At 38.7% G+C, this 23,763-nt stretch overlaps 1 protein-coding gene across 5 annotated transcripts in view; it reads right to left on the bottom strand.

Annotated features, from left to right (window-relative positions):
- NFIA (nuclear factor I A) overlaps window positions 1-23,763 on the bottom strand; it is a 418,368-nt gene that overhangs the window by 59,087 nt on the left and 335,518 nt on the right. For 3 of the 5 annotated variants that reach the window (XM_023549533.2, XM_010591225.3, XM_003411049.4), the window contains exons 8-9: window positions 2,532-2,710; window positions 58-223 (exon numbers count right to left, since the gene is read on the bottom strand). In XM_023549533.2, coding sequence (XP_023405301.1) covers window positions 58-223; window positions 2,532-2,710 — 345 coding nt within the window. Of the gene's footprint in view, window positions 1-57; window positions 224-2,531; window positions 2,711-11,525; window positions 23,060-23,763 lie in introns of those variants that run through there. The other 2 variants (XM_064282053.1, XM_064282054.1) reach the window with 2 other exon arrangements.

Raw genomic sequence — 23,763 nt, 5'->3', positions numbered from 1 at the left:
AGACTCGAGTGAGTAGAGCTTTGTAAGTGACCGGCGCCTTGTCTCAGTCATACTTACTTGGTGAGGTGGGAGAGGCTGCACCTCCTTCTGTTGACGTGGTTGGAGGCTTTGTGTCTGGCACCGGCAGAGGCACAGGCCTGGCCATCGGTGGTGGCGGTGGCGGTGGCAACATTGGGGTGGGAAGGAATGGGTTGTGCACCTTGCCTTGGCTGCTCCCATTGGGCTGCGAGGATGGAAGAAAACAAAACACACACGAGGAAAAGAAGAAACAGACATCAACCGTTAGCTGTTTCTGAAAACAAATGGTTCATTAGATGCCTTTCATGTAAATTAAGTATTCTATCTGGTTAAATTCTTCCATAGGACGATACAGCTGAAGAATTGTTGGGTTTTGTTCTTAAGGCATTCCATAAAATTCACTCTTAAACTCTCCGACTCAATGGTTCCTAAACTTATCTCTTGAACTGTGTTGTCCTTTTTTGTACCTGGTTCCGTAAAATGACCTTCCGTGGTCACTCTGGATTTGTCATCAGGGTAAACTAATCTTGTTTGGACTGTTTCAATTCTGCATTAACTGTTACCCTTACCATCATCCTCATGGTTATTAAATATTTATTTAATATGTAAGTGTTTTACAGATTGTGGTATTATTCTATCACGTCTACTAACACAGATATATTGAAGTTTCCTAAGCCTGCACTTGAGATAGAAAAATAATGTTTTATTTCCACCCTTCAAAGCTGATATTATATAACATTTAATAAATGTGTTAAGTGAACATAAAAAAATTTTTCTTTCACATATTGTATAACATCGGGCACCGAAACATTAGAATTCAGCTGTTGTTAGAATTCTGCAAGGGAAAAAATATCACTTCTAATTTTGATTTAAATTATATAAGCATATGCCATAAGAGTCATATTTATTTGGCTGCCTGATGTTACAACAAGCAAATGACAGCTCTTTAACAAAAGACAGTTTCCTTCTGAAGACAGCAGTAAAATCCATTTTCTTTTCAAGTTTTTCAAAATAGCCCCATGAAAAGACCTGCCTTAAATGAAGCCCTATAAAATTTTGATCAAAATGCAAAACTCAGCGTTTGGCAATTATGTAGGATGATGTCAAAGCTATTAAAAAGAGAAAAAAGGAAGGATTTGTAAGTCAGATGCTGGAAGCTGGTGATCACCTTTTTTTTTTTCCCATCGTTTCGCAAGTGGCCTTTCTAACTGTACTTCCAGACTTCAGTAACGCTATTCGACCAACAACAGTAGGCTGTAATCTTGAGTCAAAATGCAGCTGAAGGAAATCTCGTTGTCCAGGCCTTTAAGTTTCATAATTCTGCCGAGGCCGTCTCACTCCCCCATCAACATTCACTTATATATTTAGTATTGTTCCTCAAAGACTATCTCATCTGACAACCAGAATGCTGTGCTTTCTTGCCAGCAAGCTTGCCTGTGTGTTATTTTTGAGTGGGCTAAAAGTCTATAAGTGAATGCTTTAGAATGAGCCACACAAATGAATACACAAGCAAAAAGAAGAAAGGCACCATATTGATTTGTTGTCTAGACAGAAATGTATCTACTAACACATCACCAGGCATTAGTCAAAGCTGCCTGTTCTGGCTCAGATATGCAGAATCAGGTATTTCTGCTAGGGAAGAAAACTGGTGGTAGAACAGTGCGATGTAATATTCTAAATAAGGCAATAATAATTAGGGCTAATCTGGCTCCTTTGCAGTTAATTAGGAGAAAAGAAAAACCAAATTTGGCTTTATGCCAGTCATGATTATTATCATTATTAATAGTAGTCGTCATCATTGGGGATGCAGCTATCCATTGTCAACACTGAGTTCTATATTTGAAATAAAATTTCAAATCACTTTTACATTTGGAATGTTATTTCAAATTGTGATTACTTGGTTTATATGAGAAAAAAATGAACACATTCATTTGAAGCTATTGAATACTGTTTAACTTTATACAAAGATAAGTGGAAAAGATAACTACTTGCAGAAATAACAAATCATAATAAACTGTACTTCTAGCATCTTGAGTTCAAGTACTGGTCAACTTGATCTGAAGTGTTAGAAGACTGTATTTTTTCAAAAATATCAACTCGGTTGATCTGAAACATCTGTCTCCCTCGTCCCCCTACCTCTCTCTACCACCCCAAATTATTATTTTAAATCATTTGGTCTTTCTATTTTGTTAACTGCATGAGCCCCGGGGTTAGAATGCATGAGGTGGAATTATCAGCCCACAGACCTTAGAAGGTTATATAGTTCACCCTTGAGATGATTTATACTCATAAACTTGACAGTTGCAAACTTAGCACAAACACTGTTTTTAAACCCTGGCCAATCACGCTTGGAGTAAGTTAACTTTCCCACAATCTAGAATAAATATGACATTTGCCTGCAGTCAGTCAGCACAACATGAGAGCACAATGTCACATGGTCATAAGGTCTCTCCTTGTTATTTTTACATTCAGTTAACGTTTCTAAAGAAATGGAAAAAAAGAGGTTTCCTTACATTGAGGAACCCCACCTGTCCAGCCTGCTGACCAGCATCAGGGCAGACAAGTTGGACAAACTCTTTCAGCGTCTCCTGAGGGTGATAGCGGATGGCTGGGTGCGAGAAGTAAGGCCCAGGCTGCTGGATAATGGGTGATGTCGGAAAATGAAGAGTCGATGGTGTTGCGTGTGGACTTGCTGTAGGAGAAGAAAACATCGAAGTTATGAAGACAACAATTTGCTTGGCCATAGCTTCTCTGCCTGATTCAGCTTCCTTCTTTATTTCTTCTCCTGACCCAATTCAGATTACTGCTCATGCAACTGAATTTAACACTGGATAGGTCTGATAGATTTTCTTCCTCAAGGCGCTAAGACAAACATGGAGGTTAGATTAGGGTAGAGTTTCAAGCTGTCTTTCTATTTTCAGTGGACGTGAGTTATAAAGGCATTAATAATCCTTGGTGAAGCTGAAGATTATTCATTACCTTAAGAGCCTTTTTAATGAAGCAGGCAATAAAAAATGTATTTGGTAGATTAGACCTGATTTAACTGACATTACATATGACAAATTCTAGTTTGCACATATGGACCCTTTTTCATGCTGAGCTATCCATAGACAATAATTCATTGTTAAAGCTCTTATACCCCTTTCAAGGAAATTTCTAGGGACTAATTCAGGATGAAATTTTTTTGAAGTATGTAGTAAATGATCACTTAACAAACCTGTACAATTTGGGGGCCTCACTTTACATGGAAGGTTTATGTCACCTCTTTTGCCATTTCAAAGCCAAACTCAGAAATGCATAAATGTGAGAGTGGGGGAACTCACAGGCTGAGCGGGCAGTGACCCCTGCTAAAATGCTGGCCTTCTGCCCATAAAAACTGATAAACGACTCAGACAACTATTACTCCCTTACATTTGAATCATGCTAAATTTCATTTGTACAAGAGGAAGATTACATTAGATTTAAAAAACTTATGTGAGGTGCTTAGTAATTTTTCTGAGAGGAATTTTGCCCTTGAATTGAAAGGGTGATTGATAAAACCAGCTGCAGGATAAGAGCAGCATATAGGAGAGTTGGAGATACTCAAACCAAGTAATGCCAAGATAGCAGCTCTTGCTTCTCAATGAGGGCCAGAGAAATGTCCCCCAAATAAAGCAGATGAGAGTATTCCGCTTTCCTTATTTTTTGCAGTTTACTCCCTTAAACTAACGGAGCCCCTGGAAAGAGAAAATACAAGGATGTCCACACTTCTGGAGAATAAGATACCAAGAATGATTCATAAGGCTAAAGAGAAACTCAAGCAAGACAGGCTCCCCTTTCTCCACTATCCCACTGGCATGGGTAAGGGCAGTAAAAACCAATACATTCCTGTTGATCACTGGCCATAGTTTCTTTGTTCCCTACTGAAATCTCCATAGAATTGGGTTTTTTTTTTTTTTTTTTTTTTAACTAATAATTGAAAGGGCTAGGACGGTGTGGCTCAGAGGAGTATCTGTAATTGCTGAAGTGTAGAAATGGGGGGTTCGGAGTAGAAACAAGAGTTTAACCTATGTTTTGCACATGACCTCTGAAATCCTTCCACTCATTCAACCTTCAATCTATCCAATAAATATTCATGAGCTCCTACTATGAGCTCTGGATGTAACACTGGGCCCAAAATAACACTTTTGCCTTCAATCATACAATTAACTGAGGCATCTCGAACTTAACTTATCCAAACTAGAATTGTCACCTTCCCCTTTCAAACCTGCTCTTCTTTCAGTCTTCCCCATCTTAGTATGTAAATGGCTTTTTCTACCACTTAACTGTTCACTCTCACATGCCCAGGACAGTACCTGATGATACTCAGTAACTAATTGTTGAATTAATGACAGATGATTAAATAAATGAGTGGTACAGAAGTTAATAAAATAACTATACAAATAAATACAGAATAAAAACTTTTGTTTCTCTGACAAAGAACCAGAAAGCTTACAGGAAAGCTGGAAAAACTTAACACTTCATACAATGAATAGTGAATTTTGCAGTCCATTATTACCTCTGAGCTAAAACCCAAAAGCCAAAAAGTTAAATGGCTCTGGTCATCTCTTACTCTGGAAATTGTGTTATATGCTTTAAAAAAAAAAAATTTCTTCAACTAATATGGTATGGTCCTCCTCGCTGGAAGGAAGAAACTTTGACCCAGTACCCTGCATTTGACAGAATATTTTCTAGTTAAAGCTAGAATGTAGCATTTCCTAAACTAGGCCAAGAATATACTGAACAAAACAAAATGATACACTCAGCTTTTCTAGCATGTCGAATACAAAGGTGGCAACTCTACTGTCAAGAGCCTGCAGAAAGCAGACCTTGATGATAAAGTGACATTGCCTCAGGTGTTCAACGAAAAGTGATGACTGTTAGATGGTGGTGACACCAATAGAGTATGCTGCTAAACCAAATCACCAAACCCACTGCCCTCCAGTCAATTCTGACTAATACTAAGTCTACAGGACAGAGTAGAACTGGTCCATAGGGTTTCCAAGGAGTAGCTGGTAGATTCGAACTGATGACCTTTGGTTAGCAGCCTGAGCTATTAACTACTGCACCACCAGGGCTCCATGTTGTCCAAGGGAGGGAAAGATCACTTGAGTAAAGATCAGGCAGATAAAAGAAACTGATACTAAAGAAAAATGAGAGGAAATATTTCAACAGGACCAATGAATCACCCCCTTCACTGATACTAAACATTCCTGCCGCCCTCTTTTTTCTTTTTGGGAGGATTAATTATGTAAAACGAAACCATTAACAACATAAATTTAGACGTTCGTTTATTATAGTTTACTAAAAACAATCTATTTGTCTTTTCCTTGTGGCATAAAGTTTAACACATACTAAAGAACACATGGCCACTATACTGAATTAATTCCACAATGACTGATTTGTGAGGATCAATTAGTTCTTAATTAATACCAGAAAATCATCTAGCCTGTACTTTAAATGTAGACATTTGCTGTGTCTGCATTTCAAAGGGTCATCTTTCACAACCCCTACTTTCTCCTGCCTTTAACTTTTTGGTTCTGTCATCAGTTCACTGTGAAACTAGACATAAGTCATTAAGATGCTGCACTTTAATATCTTTAAACAGAAAATAGTTGTGCTACAGACATCACGAAGGTCTGGTAAATATTATTAAATACACACTATTTCTCTGGATAGCCTACTACTCCTACTGGACGATAAGATCCACCAGGTTTCTTTCTTCCTTTGCTCTGGAAGCTCAGAGTTAAGATTTCAGCAATGTCTAAATTTTTCCCTCCTTTTCTCTCTTTTATTTTTTCTCTTTTGTCTTCAGTTAGATGTTTTTACTATTTCCATGTTTTTGCCTAAGTTGTCTCAAATCATTTTAGAAAGTGTCGTTGGGTATAAATCAGTACATCAGTAAAATTCATTAAGTGTACTTTGAGATCATCAGATGAGGCCCTATAGAAAAGAAACGACCATTATGAACCTGGCATGATGCTAACAGAATGTACAAAGAATGGTATGAGTCCAAATTTTTGACAGAGAAAAACATCTCTTATGGATGTGTTTTGTGTGTGAGTAGTTGACACAATAAAAAATTATAGCACATTATGTAAATGCATATTTAGGTCCTTTAAAATGTGCATTATTTACTTGAGAGTCAATAAAGGCTTTTCTCAAGTGGTTATAGTTTATTGCAGTGCATCCATCTGTATCCATGTTGATGTTAATACAATTTTGTATATTAAAAGGCACTACAAAATTGGCTGCTTCTGGGGTCTAGCACTTTTAGTACCCTAGGCCAGGAACAGCAGGGAGTGTCAAAAACTCTCCACTCTGGATGGACTGCACAACTGGTTTAAACTTTAACAAGTGGCCAGACTTGTTTAAAACCACCGCTTGGGCTTTTCACAAAAAATACAAATAAGATGGGAAGGAAAGGAATTTGATCAGGTTTCTTTGGCTAGAATGGCACTGCCTATACATTCTAAACAAAGTAGTCACAATTAAAGAAACAGAACCAGAATTTCCAAAGGGTAAAATGCTCAGCCATTTATTACATTTATCGCATTCCCAGGTCCTTAAAAGAAAGCAAGCAAGCAAGTCAGGCAGGGTGGTTGACTTATTTGCACCCCCTCCCCATCCTTTAAAATACTCTTTCAATTTTCATTTGAAGAAAAAAAGTTAAAAATCCAGTACAGTTGAATATATATATTTTTTAAATTAAAAATACATCCTCCTTTAAAGCTGAATTGATCCAGACTGCAGAGGTCAAGATCATTACTGTATTATTATGTATGTTGACAGACTTATACGATCTAACAAGTGATCTAAATGTGAGAATCCACTATAGGGTGGCCTTGGAGATACATATTGTAGCAGCGTGCTAACAACAGGAGTTAGAACTAGTCAGACAAGGACCCCTGGTGGCTCAACAGTTATGCATTTGGCTGCTAACAAAAAGGTTGGTGGTTCTAACCCATCTAGCCACTCAGTGGAAAAAAGACCTAGCAATCTGCTGCCACAAAGTTTAAAGCCAAGAAAACCCTACAGCGAAGTTCTACTCTATCTCATGGTGTGGCTATGAGTTGGAATCAACAACGGCATACAACAACAAGAACTAGTTAGAACACCCCGGGTAAACCGTGTAAAAGATGATGCTAGGGAGATGTGGCTACACAGACTTAGAACCTTGAACTTTATGTTTTGTTTTTTTTTTAGGAAAGAAAAAGAAAAGAAAGCAATCTCTCCTTACAGTTTCTAGCAGTTTTTCCCAAGCTCAACCTCTGAGAATTCTAATAACCCTCCCACATTTTTCCTCAAACCAAAATTTCATGGGTAGAAATATGTTTGTCTGTACAACCCTGACATTGCCTTAATTACTTTATTCCTTGTCTATGAACCATTGCGGATTCCCACAGATTAGACAGAGACTTGGATTCTTTTCACATTAGCTTGCGCTTTCTGGCACCAGCCGTTAAGTCCTACTCTCTCTTCTATGGCAGGCTCCAAAGAAAAGCTGACAAGAGAGCAGCACAGACAATAAAATTTAATCCTCCTTCAGGTACAGTGTGCTCTTAAAACATGTTACATACAGGCTTCCTCCCTCATAAGTAAGCCCAGGCATTTGCAAAACTTCACAGACTTACTGTTAATCAATACTAAGCCAGTGGCAACAAAGTGAGATTCCAAACTGTCTCTCTCTGTTAGCACTGTTACAAGAAAAAGCTACTTGTCTGTCTTCAACAGTAAGATGTTCTTGAGACAAAAATGATCATTCCCATAGAGTAAAAGGCGGCATTAAGAACTCCTGAGTAGTCATATTTAGGTGTAAAGCTTTTTGTAATAAGGCAAGTTGCTAAAAAGAGTAGAAAATGGAAGAGAAAAATTTTTACTAAAAAAAAAAAAGCCTTCCATAAGGGCAAATGGAAGTTAAATGTTTGGGTTGTCAACTACTGTTATTATTAACTTTGCTTCTTGAGCAATTCAACACCACACCATATAACACCATCACAGCCTACCTAAACCTGAGGAATGTATTTTAATGGTCCATACCTATAATTTACAAAACATGAAAGAATCAGACCTACCATTTACGAAAGCCTAGAAGTTTAGAGTTATGGGATTTATTTTAACAAAGACACAGGAAAGTGGAATTGGCAATCAATGGTTTTCAAATCTTTAGGAGACGTAGCCTTTTCTAAATAACACACCTTTTGACTCAAAATAAACCAAGGTTTTTAAAATACATAGTATATTCCTTTAACATAACTGAGATGCGTGTGGAAGGACCCAGATATGTCAATTGAGAGAAATATAGGACACTGCATGATGGCTTGCAAAACACCAGTATTTTTATATTATTGCTACTGGACAAAGCAACTTTATGCTACATTAGGCTTCCAAGATGGTTGATATATTTCTATTCCATTTGAATTATAAATCCAGTTTGAGGACTAAGGTGCACCTGACCCAAGCCATGGTGTTTTCAATTGCCTCATATGCATGCGACAGCTGCACAATGAATATGGGAGACCAAAGAAGAACTGATGCCTTTGAATTACGGTGTTGGCAAAGAATATTGAATATACCATTGGCTGTCAGAAGAACCAACAAATCTGTCTTAGAAAAAGTACAGATAGCACGCTCCTTAGAAATGAGGATGGCGAGACTTTGTCTCACATACTTTGGACATGTTATCAGGAGGGACTAATCCCTGGAGAAGAACATCATGCTTGGTAAAGTAGAAGGTCAGCGAAAAAGGGGCAGACCATCAAGAAGATGGACTGACACAGTGGTTGCAATAATGAGCTCAAACATAGCAACGATTATGAGGATGGTGCAGGACCAGGCAGTGTTTCGTTTTATTGTACATAGGGTTGATATGAGTCAGAACCGACTCTATGGCACCTAACAACAATATCTGGGTAGAGATCAAATTCCAATGAATTTTGGAAAAACAGACAACACACCCCCGCCCCCGCCAAAAAAAAAAAAAAAAGAGACAGAGAGAGTGAGAGAGAAGCCAAGGTCTTTTCTGATTTTTGTCTTGATCAATTCTAGCTACTTAAAGACTTTTCCTGTTTGAAGGCTCTGGCTTATAGTCTAAATCAGGGGTCAGCAAATCTTTTCTGTAAAGGCCAGATAGTAAATAATATAGGCTTTGCAGGCTATATGGTCTCTGTTGCAATTACTCAGCTTTGCTACTATAGGGCAAAAGCAGCCACAGACAATATATAAACAAATGAGTCTGGCTATATTTCAAAAAAACTTTATTTTCAAAAACAGGTAGTAGACTGGATCCGGCCTTTGGACTGTAGTCTGTCAGACCCTGGTCTAGATCCACAGAATTCTTGTTTTCTCTCTAAATACCTACCATGTTCTGTCTATCAGTGGAGCCCTTGAAAATTACTGCTTCTCCCACCCTTTCTCTACCAAACCATGCCCTTGTCTCTACCAGCCTCGTTTTTCTGAAGCTTTTCTAAAGCAATCTGTTTTCTTTACCTCTACTAACTCTCCTTCATAGCTCTTTGTCCTTTTTCATCATTACTTAATATTTTTCTGCCTTGATCTGTGCTAGTTGACCACCCCCGCGTTTGGGTATCATTCCAAGTTCAACATACGAATCAGAAAGGCAGCATGTGTAATATAAAGACCATGGGTTTTGGAGTCAGATGGACATAGGCTTAAATTCCAGTTCTATCACTTACTTGCTATGTTTCAAGTTTCTGAGTTCCTCTACAACTGTTTTGTCATCTGTATAATGAGGTAATAGCGTCTCATACATTTGTGTGAGGATTAAATGAGAATGTATGCAAGTCACATGGCATAATTCCTGACCATATGGTCAAGTGATCAATAAAAAGCTTCCTTTAAGTACTATTGTGGAAAGGCAAGGATGGGGATGAGAAATGAGTAATACTGGAATTTGCTCATGTGTGCTAGGACCTGCTCTGAGTGCTAGAACATGGAGGGAAAGGGGTGATGGAGGAAGAAGTAACTGTTGCCTCTCTGTGTCTTGAACAAATGAGTACATAAATATCAATAAAGGAGAACAGCTTACCCATATGGCTATAACATGAGGGTCTTCAAGTTAATCCCATGAACAATTAAATGCAAAACCAAAGCAGAAACAGCAAGAGCAACAACCTTAACCTAATAGTCAAAGATACAACAAATACAATGGCCTGAAAAGACTCTATGTTGATTAATCGTATTTTGAATCTCTCTCTCTGTTTAACCCTCAGGGTCTTAACCTAGAAATTTAGGACCATGGGCTGTCTCCCTCTAGACTCTATTTTTCACTTAGACCTACAATCCTTGACAGTCCACTTTGAGTGTCCACACTGACCTCTTCTTTCACCATGTAGACTCGTTATCCAGGAATACTTCTGACCTAACCAGACTCTGAGCATGGACTTCCTTTGGTCTCCCCAAACAGGGACACAATGAAGATATCCATTATCTCTCTTGAGAGGCCCAAATGTTCATTATTGGGAGTTGCTTATCAGAGATCTAATATATGTTGACAGCTAAAAACATTTCTAGAAGATCTGGGGTATTTTATGGGAAAATTTCCTGATTAGATAAAGGAACCTGAGTTTTGGTTTAGTTTTTACCACTATCTGGCTTATAAATATGGGCAACTTCTCTCTCCTCCAGTTTTCTCATCTAGAAGCTGATGAGTTGAAACTGAACCATCACTGAAGCTCACACCAAGCTTTAAATTCCTGTGGGTATATGGAATTCAGTCTCTGAGGTGACATTTACAAATAACTCAGTGCAACTGATCCATAGTAAGATCTAAAAAATCTGAAACAAGGGAGCATTATATGTGCCTTTAAAATTGTTTTTAAAAAATCTCTGTGATATTAAGTTATAGGGTATATCTCCACTCAAATTTTTAACAAAGGTTGGCTTTAGGAAGGCTATAACATTTCAAGTTTTAAAAACCCCAAATGTGCTAGTTCAACTTCTGTATGATATAGCCCCAGCCTTTGGATCCCAACAGGACATCTTCTCCAAATCGACCGTGTTTGCACACTAATTGGCTAAGCTGCCATGATGGCTGACGTGAAATGCGATCAACCACCATGTAACAGCTGTGATTACCGGAACTATGAAGAGTGACTGTTTAATAAGCAAAGTTCACAAGAACCCAGTTCCTTGAAGGGAACTTGAGCTTCTATGTAATATGCAACCAATACCATGAGACAAGAGATAAAGAATGAATTAAAAAAAATAAAACAATTATGTGAGAAAACACCAACTATCATAAAAAAAAAAAAAACGTAGGCTGGATATTACAGAAGTTAACAGAAATAGGCAGGGAATCCTCCAACAACCTGTTGGAAATACATTGGAATTTAAAAAAGCAGTCATGAGAAAATTAAGCTTGAAAGTAAGATCCATGGAGGTGCTAAGCTTCTTAAAAAATAAATAAGTGCTATGTTGTTTGCAAGTATTTCCCTACATTAAAAAAAAAAAAAAAAGACAAGAAAACAATCAAATAAACAAAACTCTCCAACAAACATAAAGGCATGGGTTGATCTGTGGCATTTGCCCTACCAAACTGTCAGGTTTACATTTTGTAAGCCCTTGTTTCTGAGCGACACAATTAGTAAAGCATTAGTTGCTTTCAAAGTACCCTCCTGAATTCACCCAATTGGATTTGATAATTTATATCCACTGTTGGCAGATTACATACAAGAAGAGGAAGCATGAGAAGAATTAGTCCAGTGTCTGAAGTCAGAGGACCAAATTTCTCCACACTTGGGCATCAACTAGCTCTGTGTCTGGCCTCTGTGCTCCTTAGTTTCCTCCATTGCATAACAGCAATCATATGTCTTGAATGGGTTTTAGAACCCGACTGCCCTGGGTTTGAAATCAAATGGTGTCATTCACTTCCTATGCTACTTTGAGCAAAGTTATTTAGCATTTCGGAGTCTGCATTTCCTTGGCTGGTCCCCCTTTCATTAAACTTAATAGCACTGATTTAAAAGATTTTTCTGAGAATTAGAATTAATGTATGCAAGTGCCTAATACATTCATTCAACAAATATGTGCTGAGAATCTACTATGTTCCAGACAGTATACTACACTTTGGGTGATTTTTCTTGGAATTGTTTTTTAGAATGAACTAAGGTATATGAAGAGTAATCAGGATCATACAATGCAATATATCAACACTAGGTAACTGGTAATCGGCTAAACTATTTTCAAGCGACCCTGGAGATCCATGGCATGCACTGATCGCCAGTTTCCTAAGGCCTGAGTTTTACTCAGGATTAAAATTACAAATCCCCTGGCTCTTGAGGAAGCAGAGCCCACTGCCCAGCGCTCACAACAGCTATGTTGTTACCACCTGTAGCAGACAGCTATTACTTTTGCCTCCAGCAGTCCTTCACCCCTTCTTCTGGAAACAGAGCTCTAATGTTTCTTTGGGGAATTACCCTTCCCTCAGCCTCAGTCTAGTGCTTAAGGTGGAGGTTCCAGGGTGTGTATGTGACTCAGGCCAAACCAATGAGAAATTATTATCTTTCTGGACATAAGGATTGGTTTGAAAGTGAGCAAATGACCTAAACCAGGCCAATCAGAGCCATCAGCACCCAGGGGTAGGACTTGCGCTAGATCGGTTGTCAAAAAGCTGTTTTCTTTTGGGATTGCTAAACTGATAGGAATTAAGCCCAAAGCTAATACACCAACTGTGCCACAATTGGAGGAGAGTCGGCTGAAAAATGAAGCTCGTAGAGAAGACCACAGAGCTCAGAGACAGAGCTAGAGATTCCTGAAGGTACTGAATCACCTGGATCTCGTTCTATCTTAAGTCATATACCTCTAGATTTGTCAGTTATATGAACCAACACATTATTTTCTTTTTGAGGCAATAGTTAAACAATTTTGTTGGGTTTCTTTCACTTGAAAGAGTCCTTATTGACATATCTCAAATTCATTATCGGGTCTGCAACAATTCAACAACTCTCATTATAAATCTTCAGGGATTTAGGAATACAGGAAGACTTCTAGAGATATCCCTGAGGGATGCCAAGATGTTCCAAATTTATATGTCAGCAGAAGAAAACCAGTTGCCATAGAGTCAATTCCAATGCATGGCAACCCCATGTGTGTCAGAGAAGAACTGTGCTCCATAGGGTTTTCGGTGACTGACTTTTCAGTAGATCACCAGGCCTTTCTTTCAAGGACTCATATCTCCCACCTTTAGGTGGGCAGTCTACTGTATTAACCATCTATCTGTACCACCCAGGGAGCGACTCACGCAAACTGACACAAATAAACTCAAATCCTCATAAATACATTAAATACCTCTGCTATATTAGCCCTCAGTCATCTCTGGTCCCCCTATCATTAAACTTATCATAGCAGTAATTATTTGTTTTACTTATTTATTATTTATTTGTTTTATGCCTGTCTTTTCTGCTAGGGCAGGAACCATGTCTGGCTTGTTCATTAGAGCCTAGTGCTTGGTAGATAATAAGTTCTCAATACCTATTTGCTGAATTAAATTTAATACAAAGATATGCTGATAGCTTAAAAAAATATAGATTTCCATCTTCTAGAAGAATTTGGATATTTTAGGAAGGCAAATGTAAAAGTGAAAGTTAAGAAAACATAGAAGGCTTACGAGTTACTTAAGGAGCCCTGGTGGCACAGTGGTTAAAGCACTCGGCTGCTAACCTAAATGTTGGCAGTTTGAACCCACCAGCTGCTCCACTGGAGAAAGATGTGGCAATCTGCTATCATAAAGATTACAGCTTTGCAAACTCTATGGAGCAGTTCTACTCTGTCCCATAGGGTCACTAAGCACCGGAATTGACTCGATGGTGGTGGTTTTTTTTCTTTTGGTTATGACATATTTGTATCAAGTAAGTCCAGTCCTTCCATTTTAGGACCAATAATTTCCCAGTCCAGTCCTGGCTTTACCTATTCCTGTAAAAAAAAAAGGTATTTAACCCTTTAGAAAGAGCCACGACCAAATGAAGGCATATCCAAGTGAAGTCCCTACCATGTGCATAGCTGAGGGGCAACCAGTCATGGGAGAACGGCCACTTGCTCCATGGGGAGATTTTCCTGTTCTTCCAACCATAACAAGAGGATGAGATGGAGTGACCATGCTTGCTCACTTCACCGAGACCATATCTCTTCTTCCAGACACACGTCTCCTAGCTAAGAGGAGAAGAACATGCTCTTTCCCCACCCACAAAGCAGGCAGAAAGAGAGAACTAGGGATGGGGAGTGAGGAACCAAGGACATGAGAATCATTTAAAGAGAATCACATACAAAGAAAGCAAATAATGACATAGGGCTCGGGGGAGCCTAAGAGATCATTAACACTTATTGGATATTTACTACGTACCAAGTCCTCTATGTATGCCATTTCATTTTCTCCTCCTATTAACTCTTTAAAGTATATCATAGGTGGGAAGACAAAGGCTGGTAGAGGAAAAGTGACTTGCGGAAGCTTACACAGAACCAAAGTGGTTGGCCATGATTTGAATTATCTTCTGGTTGACTCCAAAGACCATGTTCTTTTAACTGTACTTGGCTGCTTTCATCTGAATTATTTTTCAGAGGTCTTTATTCATAAGCCCCTTATTGGAGCCCTAGTGGTGCAATGATTAAGAGCTCAGCTGCTAACCAAAAGGTCGGCAGTCCAAATCCACTAGCTACTCCTTGGAAACCCTATAAGGCAGTTCTACTCTGTCCCACAAGGTCACCATGAGTTGGAATCGATTCGACAGCAACAGGTTTTCTTCTTGGAGGCCTCTTATTACTGTAATAAAGCCTGGCAACTCTGATGGTGCTTACATGTGTTTTGTATCCAAGAAAAAGGAATTGCTGGAGGAAAAAGCAACTTCCATTTAATATAAAGAAATGGCAAATGACAAATGTAAATTTACTGTGGAAACACACATTTTTAAAAAACATCACATACATGTGGGTGATTAAATACGCTGGTTTCAAAAGTTCAAAGGATCCAGCCATGGAATGGATCACTCTCTGTGAGACTGCAACCACCTTAACAGGACCGTACATTCCCATTTTGAGATTCAGTGTTCACCTCCTTTATCCTACATGGATGATAAGCTGATACTACATAAACATTGTTAAAGCTACAGTTCCATGCTACAGTAATTCACTTAAGTTTAACATGATTTATGGTTCTGTCAATAGGGGAGGTTGAAAACCCTGCACTGAAGCTTAAACGTGTGTTTCATATTTAAAGCAGCAATTGAGTGTATGTGAGAGAGGGATGGAAGAAAACATTTCACATAAAGAGGAGATACAAGTTCAATCTTGAATTTTTTATTCCACTTGGAGAAAAGGAATATAAATAAGGGATCTAAACATGGAATTAACATTAGATTAACTGAAACCAGTAAGAAAGAACTGTAGGGACTTATCTCATTATGTGATTTACTGTACAAGGGATACCTGGAAATCTTATCAGTGAAGGAATTTCTAAGGAACCTTGCTCAGAACCACTGCCTTCGCTGTGTATGCACATGTGGAGCCATGGTACGTGTGTGCACGTGCATGTCTGTGTATATGTGCATCGCCATGTGTGCACATGTGTGTCCTTTGTGTGTGTGTGTGTTGGTGCATGTGTGTGAAGGGACAAGGAATTCCAAGAGAAAGCAGCTTCTTTTGTCAAGATGAGTTTAAATCTAGGTCCACTTGGTTAATCACCCTATTCTTCTCTTTGGCACTCACCCTGAGGGCATGTTGCCTCTTTAAGAGATGAAGTAGTCAAGAGGTCTTACTGCTCTAACCTGCCCTCCCTGGAACAAATTAACGATTCCCCTGCAGAAGAGCTCTCTTCAGAAGTTTGCTGTGGGGATGACAAATTAACCCAGCAGGGTGTCCCACACATCTATCTCAGTACAAATTATTAGTGTAATAGGGCTTTTAGTTATGCATTTATCTAGTAATTATTGAACGGTTACACAAAACCAAGCTGAGCAGCCACGGCCCTTTATGAGGTTGGCTCAGTGGGTGGCCTTACAGTTAATTTAGGATAGTTCTCCACTAAGCAGTTCACTTGCAGACAAATTAGCTAAACAGCCTTCTCCCTTAAATATTTTCCATGTCACAGTGATACTCTTTACAATACAATAAAGGTACAGTTTTAATTACACGCTTCCTGACTTTTGTTTAGTTGTAGTTTTAAAACATTTGCTGGCACTGTTTTTTCCTTTGGCTGGGCAGTAATAGCTGGTTGTAAGTATCTGGCTAATGAATTTAATAATTTCCTGAACTAGGTACTTAAAGGGCCTTTGCTAAAAAACTGCCCTTCCTCTTTACTACCCAGTTACTTTGAATCCCACCGATAACGTTTCCATTAGGCTGGGCACTGACACCTGAGCTAATCTTGACTAATAATGTTCACAAGTCCTCTTGCTTCTCTTTTCTATGTTCCGCAAAGGTGGGACTTGTTAAGTCTACAATGCCTGCATCTGAGAAACAATTCTGGCAATTCTTATTGTAGAAAGACAATACAATGTTTTCTCAAACAACATACTCCAATGATAAGTAAACACCTTGTGTCTGTTGGCAGATTATTTCAGCACCTTGTTAGCAACAGGTACTTGAATTGCTTCTCATTTCCCAAGATGATTCAACTGCACTGAACTACAAGAGACATATAAGATCCAGTTCCACTGAAAGAGGCACAGGCATGTTCTACAACTAAGTTAAAAGCTTTCCTAAAAGACAAAATTTTGTGGATATGATACAAGAAGGCTGAGCAAATCTACCCCTTGGGGGTCTATGCCAGGAGAGGGTGACATATTTATAGTAGTGGTGAAGCACCAAGAACACTCCTTCTTGAGGGTCTTCAGTTTAGACAGACAACGTTAAAATACCACAGCAAATATTCTTTAAAAGGGAGACCACACAATTTTGAGCTCAGCATTTCTCTCAATGCCTATTAAGGTGGCAACTCTGACTTAAAATCACATATATAGAGCACTTATAAATGCTATATACACTTTGCTAAGTGTTATTCCTTTTGTATTTGAATATTATATTATTATTACACCCAGGGGGTAGAAGGAACTCCCTATTATTCTCAAACTTTCTGTCTTCAATCAAATCCATGCATTTGTTCATTTATTCAACAAATACTTATTGAATGCTTTCCATACGCCAGGCACCAGGCTGAGGGATACAGGGATGAATAATAAAGACGTAGTTCCTGTCCTAACGGTCCCTGCCATTTAGTGACATCTATTGCCTTCATATTTTACCTCCCTCTCCTTTACTGTTGTCTAAGTATATTATGAATCTACTCCAACCTGTCCTGGTGACCTCAACTTCCTGGAACGTAATCTTAATTCTCATTATTCTCTGCAGTATATTTTTCTTGGCCAAACTGGGAGATATTGTTGACTTCAGACTCTCAGATGTTTCATCACTAAAGAGCAGGGTTCCTGTGTGAGCTTTGAGGATCATGGACTTAGAGAAGTTTATAGAGCATATAAACTTCTACTACCTCTCCATTCAGAAACTGGCGTGAGTCTTCGAAAGCTGAGCAATAAATCTTTGGTTTATACGGCTATTGTTTAAACATATCTTATGCATATTTTCAGAATCAGGGCAATTTTACTTCTAAACTCCCTTTTAGGTTCATAAAGTAGGTAGCCTCCTGCTCACATTTTTATGTGTTAATTCCTCGGTACTTAGTTATCGAATAGCATGATTTCTTCGCTGTTGCTCAGTTTTGCGTGGTTACAATGAGAAGGTGGACTGCTTGAGGATAGGGGTTAAGTTTTGTGCTTCTTTGGGCTTGCAAAGTGCCAAATGTTATCGCAGTTCTTTGTTAAGATGCCTTCCCCCTCATTCCCTCCAGGCTGTACTCCTCCTATCACAGCAGTACAGCTGCCTCCATCCACTAGCAGGAAGCGCTCTGAGGGCAGAAGCCATGTTTCTCTTGTCCACTCTACTCAGCAACTAAGACAGCACCTTGAGCATTGCGAGTGCTTGATAAATATTTGTGAAAAGAACTGATGAGTCTCCAGAGGGTAATGGAAGTTTGCAAGCTGATGTCAACATTGAAAAAAGCCAAACTGGCCTTAAAAAATGTGTTTTGAAGTGACTTCAATCTAACAGAAACCCTGCATTTACCAGTAGCAAGGATTCAGGGGCTAATAAAAAAGGCCGGTCAAGTGATTTGTTTATGGCTCTTACTAAAAAAACACCATATGATAATACTAGTTATGGCATGCTTATCAAAATACCTAAATGGCTATGTTGTATCTTTGACTGATTAAAAAAACATGAAAACAAACTAATTATTTAAATGAATGCAATTTATTTCTCCCAGTTTGGAGGACTGGGAGATAGAAGACACTGATATGGTAGAAAGGGCACCGACCTGGAGACTGGTTTCTAGTCTTGGCTCTGGGCATCTTAGATCTCTCATCTGTAGGAGTACCATGGAGAACATTACTAATTGCTAATCAGCATTTTTTTTTTTCCATTTACCTACTTATAAAGCCCTGATTTTATAGAGTGACTATATGCCTAGCTAAAAATCTCGATTCTTCCAGCCTCCCTTGCAGCTAGAGGTGATCATGTGACATAGGTTTGACCCTGCTGGGTAAGATTCTATAAAAGGTGGCAAAATGAGCGGGCAAGCACTTTGCCCTTGCCTTTTCTTCCTTCCTGCTTGGGATGCAGATGTAAGGTTGGAGTGCAGGGGGCTACATTATGACCATGAGGCCACAGCATGAAGATAAAAATGACCCACTAAGCAGGGCTGGAAACCCTGGTGGTGTAGTGGTTAAGTGCTACGGCTGCTAACCAAAGGGTCAGCAGTTCAAATCTGCTAGGCGCTCCTTGGAAACTCTATGGGGCGGTTCTACTCTGTCCTATAGGGTCTCTATAAGTCAGAATCGACGGCACTGGGTTTGTTTTTTTTTTAAGCAGGGCTAAGAGAAGAAACCTGGATCCTTGATAGCATCATAAAACAAAATGGAGATAACATAACAGCCCTGGGTCATACACTTTTTTTATGTGAGAAAAATGCAACTCCTAATTTTCCCAAGCTTTTTTTTTTTACTCTTAGTCACAATTTCTGTTACTTGCAGCAAAACACATCCTTAGTCAATATAAAAATCCTGTGGCTGTCGAGTTGATTCCGACTCATAACAACCCTATAAGACAGAGTAAAACTGCCTGATAGGGCTTCTAAGGAGCAGCTGGTGGATACAAACTGCCAACCTTTTGGTTAGGAGCTGACCAGAAAATTCCCAGTGTGTCTTACAATTCTTTAGGATTCTGAAATTCTATGGTTCTAGACGAAGCTCAGTAAATGCTTATCTGCCAATTACTTTTTTTTTTTAATTTCATTGTGTTTTAGGTGAAAGTTTACAGTGCAAATTAGTTTCTCATTCAAAAATTTATACATACTTTTGAGACACTGGTTGCAATCCCTACAATGTGTCAGCACTCTCCCCCTTTCCCTTTACCCTGGGTTCCCGTGTCCATTTGTCCAGGTTTCCTGCCCCTTTCCTGTCTTCTCCTCTTTGCTTTTGGATAGGTGTTGCCCAGCTGGTCTCCTATACTTACTTGATTGAAATAAGAAGCTCATCGCTCACGTGTGTTATTGTTTATATGGCTTCAGGCTCAAGTTAGCAGGGTGTCTGGGGGACATAATCTCGGGGGTTCCTCCAGTCTCTGTCAGACCAGTAAGTCTGGTCTTCTTCTGTGAATTTGAATTTTGTTCTACATTTTTCTCCCACTCTGTCTGTAATCCTCCGTTATAATTCCTATCAGAGAGGTCGGTGGTGGCACCATCTAGTTCTGGTGGGCTCAGGCTGGTGAAGGCTGTGGTTCATGTGGTTCACTAGTCTTTTGGACTCATATTTTCCTTCTGTCTTTGGTTTTCTTTATTCTCCTTTGCTCCAAATATGATGGGACCAATAGATGTATTTTAGACATTTTTCACAAGCTTTTAAAACCCCAGACACTATTCACCAAATTAGAACGTGGAATATTTTCTTACTAAACTATGTTATGCCAATTGACCTAAATGTCCCCTGAGACCATGGTTTCCAGCCCTTGGCCCCAGTAACTTGGTCTCTCAAGTAGTTTGGATGTATCTAGGAACCTTCTATGGCTTTGCCTTAATCAAGTTGTTCTGACTTCCCCCATTTTGTGTGTTTTTTTCCTTCACCAAAATTAAGGCACTTGTCTGCTATCTAGTTAGTGATTTCCCCTCCCCTTCCTCGTAACCATCAAAGATTTTTTTTTTTCTGTATGTAAACCTATTCTTGGCTTTTTATAACAGTGGGCTCATATATTTGTCGTTTTGTGATTGACTTATTTCACTAGCATAATGCCTTCCAGATTCATGCATATTGTGAGATGTTTCTCAGATTCATCATTGTTCTTTATTGTTACATAGTATTCTGTTGTGTGTATATACCATAATTTGTTTATCCACTCATCTGTTGATGGGCACTTAGGTTGTTTCCCTCTTTTTGCTATTGTGAACAATGCGGCAGTGAACATGGGTGTGCATATGCCTATCCATGTGTGATGGTTCTTATTTCTCTAGGATATATTCCTAGGAGTGGGCTGCCAATTACTTTTAACTACTGTCTCCTCTATTTCTAAATTCCAAAAGCACAGAGTTACTTTACTTACTGCAGAACATTTAAATAAAGTAAATATCATTCTTTATCTTGTTGTTTTTGAAAATAGCTAAGGCAGATACACAAGTTTCAAACATAAGTTTCTTCAAACTTTCAAGAAACTCTAAAATATCACTGATTACTCCAAATCTCAAAAGGAGTTAAATTCTTATAAATCATCAGGCAAACTTAAAAGCTCTTGAAAGGATGAAAGGAAGAACAAAGTTTTTTTTTTCAATTCCCATGATAAGATAAATGATCATAATTAAATACTTTATCATGGTTGGCGTTTTAAGTATTGGTAAAAGAAAGTCTTTCAAAGCTCAATCTTTCAGCCTAAAGTACATGGTAATTGTAATTATGTATAGTGAGATACAGGCACCTTTACTAAAAATTGAATTTCCTTTTTTTCCTCAAAACACTCCAAAGTACTTTAATCCATTTACCTAATTATGCCACCGAGAAAAACAGATAGCAAAGCATTATCCCCATGATACAGATGGCCAAGCTGAGGCTGAAGGTTAAGTGATTTATCAAAGCCACAAATAATGCCATAAGAGGGAAGACCTGTTTTAAGAAACTACACGTCTCTACCTTTATGATATAACTAGGCAAGGGGTTAGAACTTAGCATAACTAAGAAAAACTATAGCTTTTAGTATCAAAACTCTGCTTAGATAAGCTTGCAAAGTTTTTCTTTGGATGAAAGGCCATGGTTGGACAATCCATCTTGGACATTCCTTAGAAAAAAAAAGTACTTTACAAAATATACATATTTCATATCATCCTGATTCTTCTGAAGCAACGAGAGCCCATCAGTTTGGGAGAGGGGACAAGTGTCTTTTGTGTATATTCATGGGTATTTTGAGTACTTTGTATTCATTCAACCCATATCTGTGCATATATAACCCACTCTGTAAGTCACAATGAAGATACCAAAGTGTATAAGTTAGAGGTCCTTCCCTCCGTGTTTTCACTCTAGGAGGGTGCCGAGACACCCACATTAACTTACAAAGCAAGACAAAGCTCCTCAAGTAAATGTGCAGACATTAAAGGCTATAGGAGTTCAAGGGGTGGGAGATGATGACAGGCTAGGTGGAGCCAAGGAGGTTTCATGTAGAAAGTAGTACTTGAGCTGGGTCTTGAAGATGAGTGCGTTGCTGAGAGGCAAAGGCAGGAGGGATAGTATGAAATTTTCAAAGCCTGGATGAAAATGGATTATTTAATTGTTTGCATGGCCTGCGTGATACTCTATTTCTAGGTACTGTGCTAATAACTATAAATACATGATTTCATTTACTCTTTACATCATAAAATTCTTTTGAGGTGGGGATTATGATCTCCAATTTAGAGATGAAAAACCTATGCCTCAGAGAAGTAAAACAATGGATGAAGTTCACCCATTTGGTAAAAATGGTGAAGACAAGATTCAAACACAGGTCCATCTGACCCCCAAGCTTTTGTGCTTAACTACTATACCAAATTACCTCTTTTCAAGAGGTAACCTTCAAGTCTTTTTTTTTTTTTTTTCTCCTAAGGTGGCCACCAAATTTATAAATACAGCTTTTGTTTGCAGTAAAAAAATATAGCTGTTGCTTTCTTAATGAGGTGAACTTGCTTTGTTATAGTCTGTTATCACCTTTGACCTAGGCACTGGGATACTTCACATAGTTATTGTTGGCTAACTGGTGCTTGTTAAGTCAAGGTATTCCCATGAGGAACTTTTGGGAAAGCACTTGCAACCTGGCTTCTGATCAGAGGTGAATATACCACGTGACCCTGAGCAAGAGTACAGTATACAGTGCCCCCCACCTTAACCCCCCACCCCAGGAACCTAGTAATAGGACACACTTTTCTCTTCTCCAAGGTCCCTTTAAAGTTTGATTGTCTGACTTCTCTAATGATGTACTGTTTCAGGTTGTGGCAACTCTACACAATAAAAAAAGCATCAGAAGCTGAATTTTCCTTTATGTTCACATCTCACATGTATTCTACCCTGACTCTCTTAGTCAGACTCTCCCTAACCGAATTCAGCCTTATCTTTCCAAACACCAACTCTTGGTGCTAGATGTGACGTAATTTCAAGTGTCAGCTTTCCAAATGGTTCACAGAAGAATAAAAGGGAATACAGAACTTGTGGTAAATACTTCTTAAATAATGAGAGGCTGAATATAAACCTTTTAAAGATGCCTTAGTCAAAAATGTCACGTTAGCCTATCTCAACTCTATGATTCTTCCCACAAAGATGCAACTAAGGCATTTCATCTCAACTACTCCAACTCCCTTCACCAGACCACTAGAGGGGTGGGGTGCAGTAAGTATGGGTACCTGAGTAGACTTTCCAGAAAGGAGAACCGAGGATGCTGGGAACCATCTTGAATTCTGGTGAAAACAAAGAATCTTTGGTATTCCATAATTGAAACTAGGCAGCTTTCTCTTTTCCTCATAAACAGTTTTATAAATATGAATACGAACGGGAAATCAAAACTTATTGTGCTGTGGGATAAGGAGGTCCATTCTGGTTTACCTCAGTATGAGTCATTTTAATAAACGTGCTTCATCATCTTGCATGAAGAAGCTCCCCATCATGGCACCCAAAGTTTAGTGCTAGAATCATTATACTAATTATTAGAACTATAGTTCTAAGACTAGACACATAGTAGGCACTCTTAATATTTATTGACTAAATGATAATATATGCACATTGCCTTATGCTCTTCAAGGAGTCTATACATATATTATTTGGTTTTCGTTTCTGTTCAAGAATGTGAGGTTGGGAGGAAAGGTTCATTCATCAGAATTGTCCCCATTTTATTGGTGATAGCTCAAAAATCCAGAAGGTAAGCAGAAAGGCAAAAGGGTGCCTTACCCAACTCTCCTGATTGCTAGCACATTGTTCTTTCCAGTCTTTACTATCTTGCTACACATGAATCTCCTCTTTGCTTCGAATGCCCTCCAGTCTTCTATGCATCTTTTAAGACTTAACTTCAGCATTATCTGCACTTTGAAGTCTCTTTATGTGATACAAAGTGATCGATAGCAGCACATTTCACATCATCTTCTAAATACTTATTTTCTTGTATGTC

The sequence above is a fragment of the Loxodonta africana genome, chromosome 3 (genome assembly GCF_030014295.1).
Source record: "Loxodonta africana isolate mLoxAfr1 chromosome 3, mLoxAfr1.hap2, whole genome shotgun sequence".
NCBI classification, from domain to species: domain Eukaryota; kingdom Metazoa; phylum Chordata; class Mammalia; order Proboscidea; family Elephantidae; genus Loxodonta; species Loxodonta africana.
The sequence above is the reverse complement of the archived record's forward strand: the minus strand, read 5'-3'. Positions and strand labels throughout refer to the sequence as shown.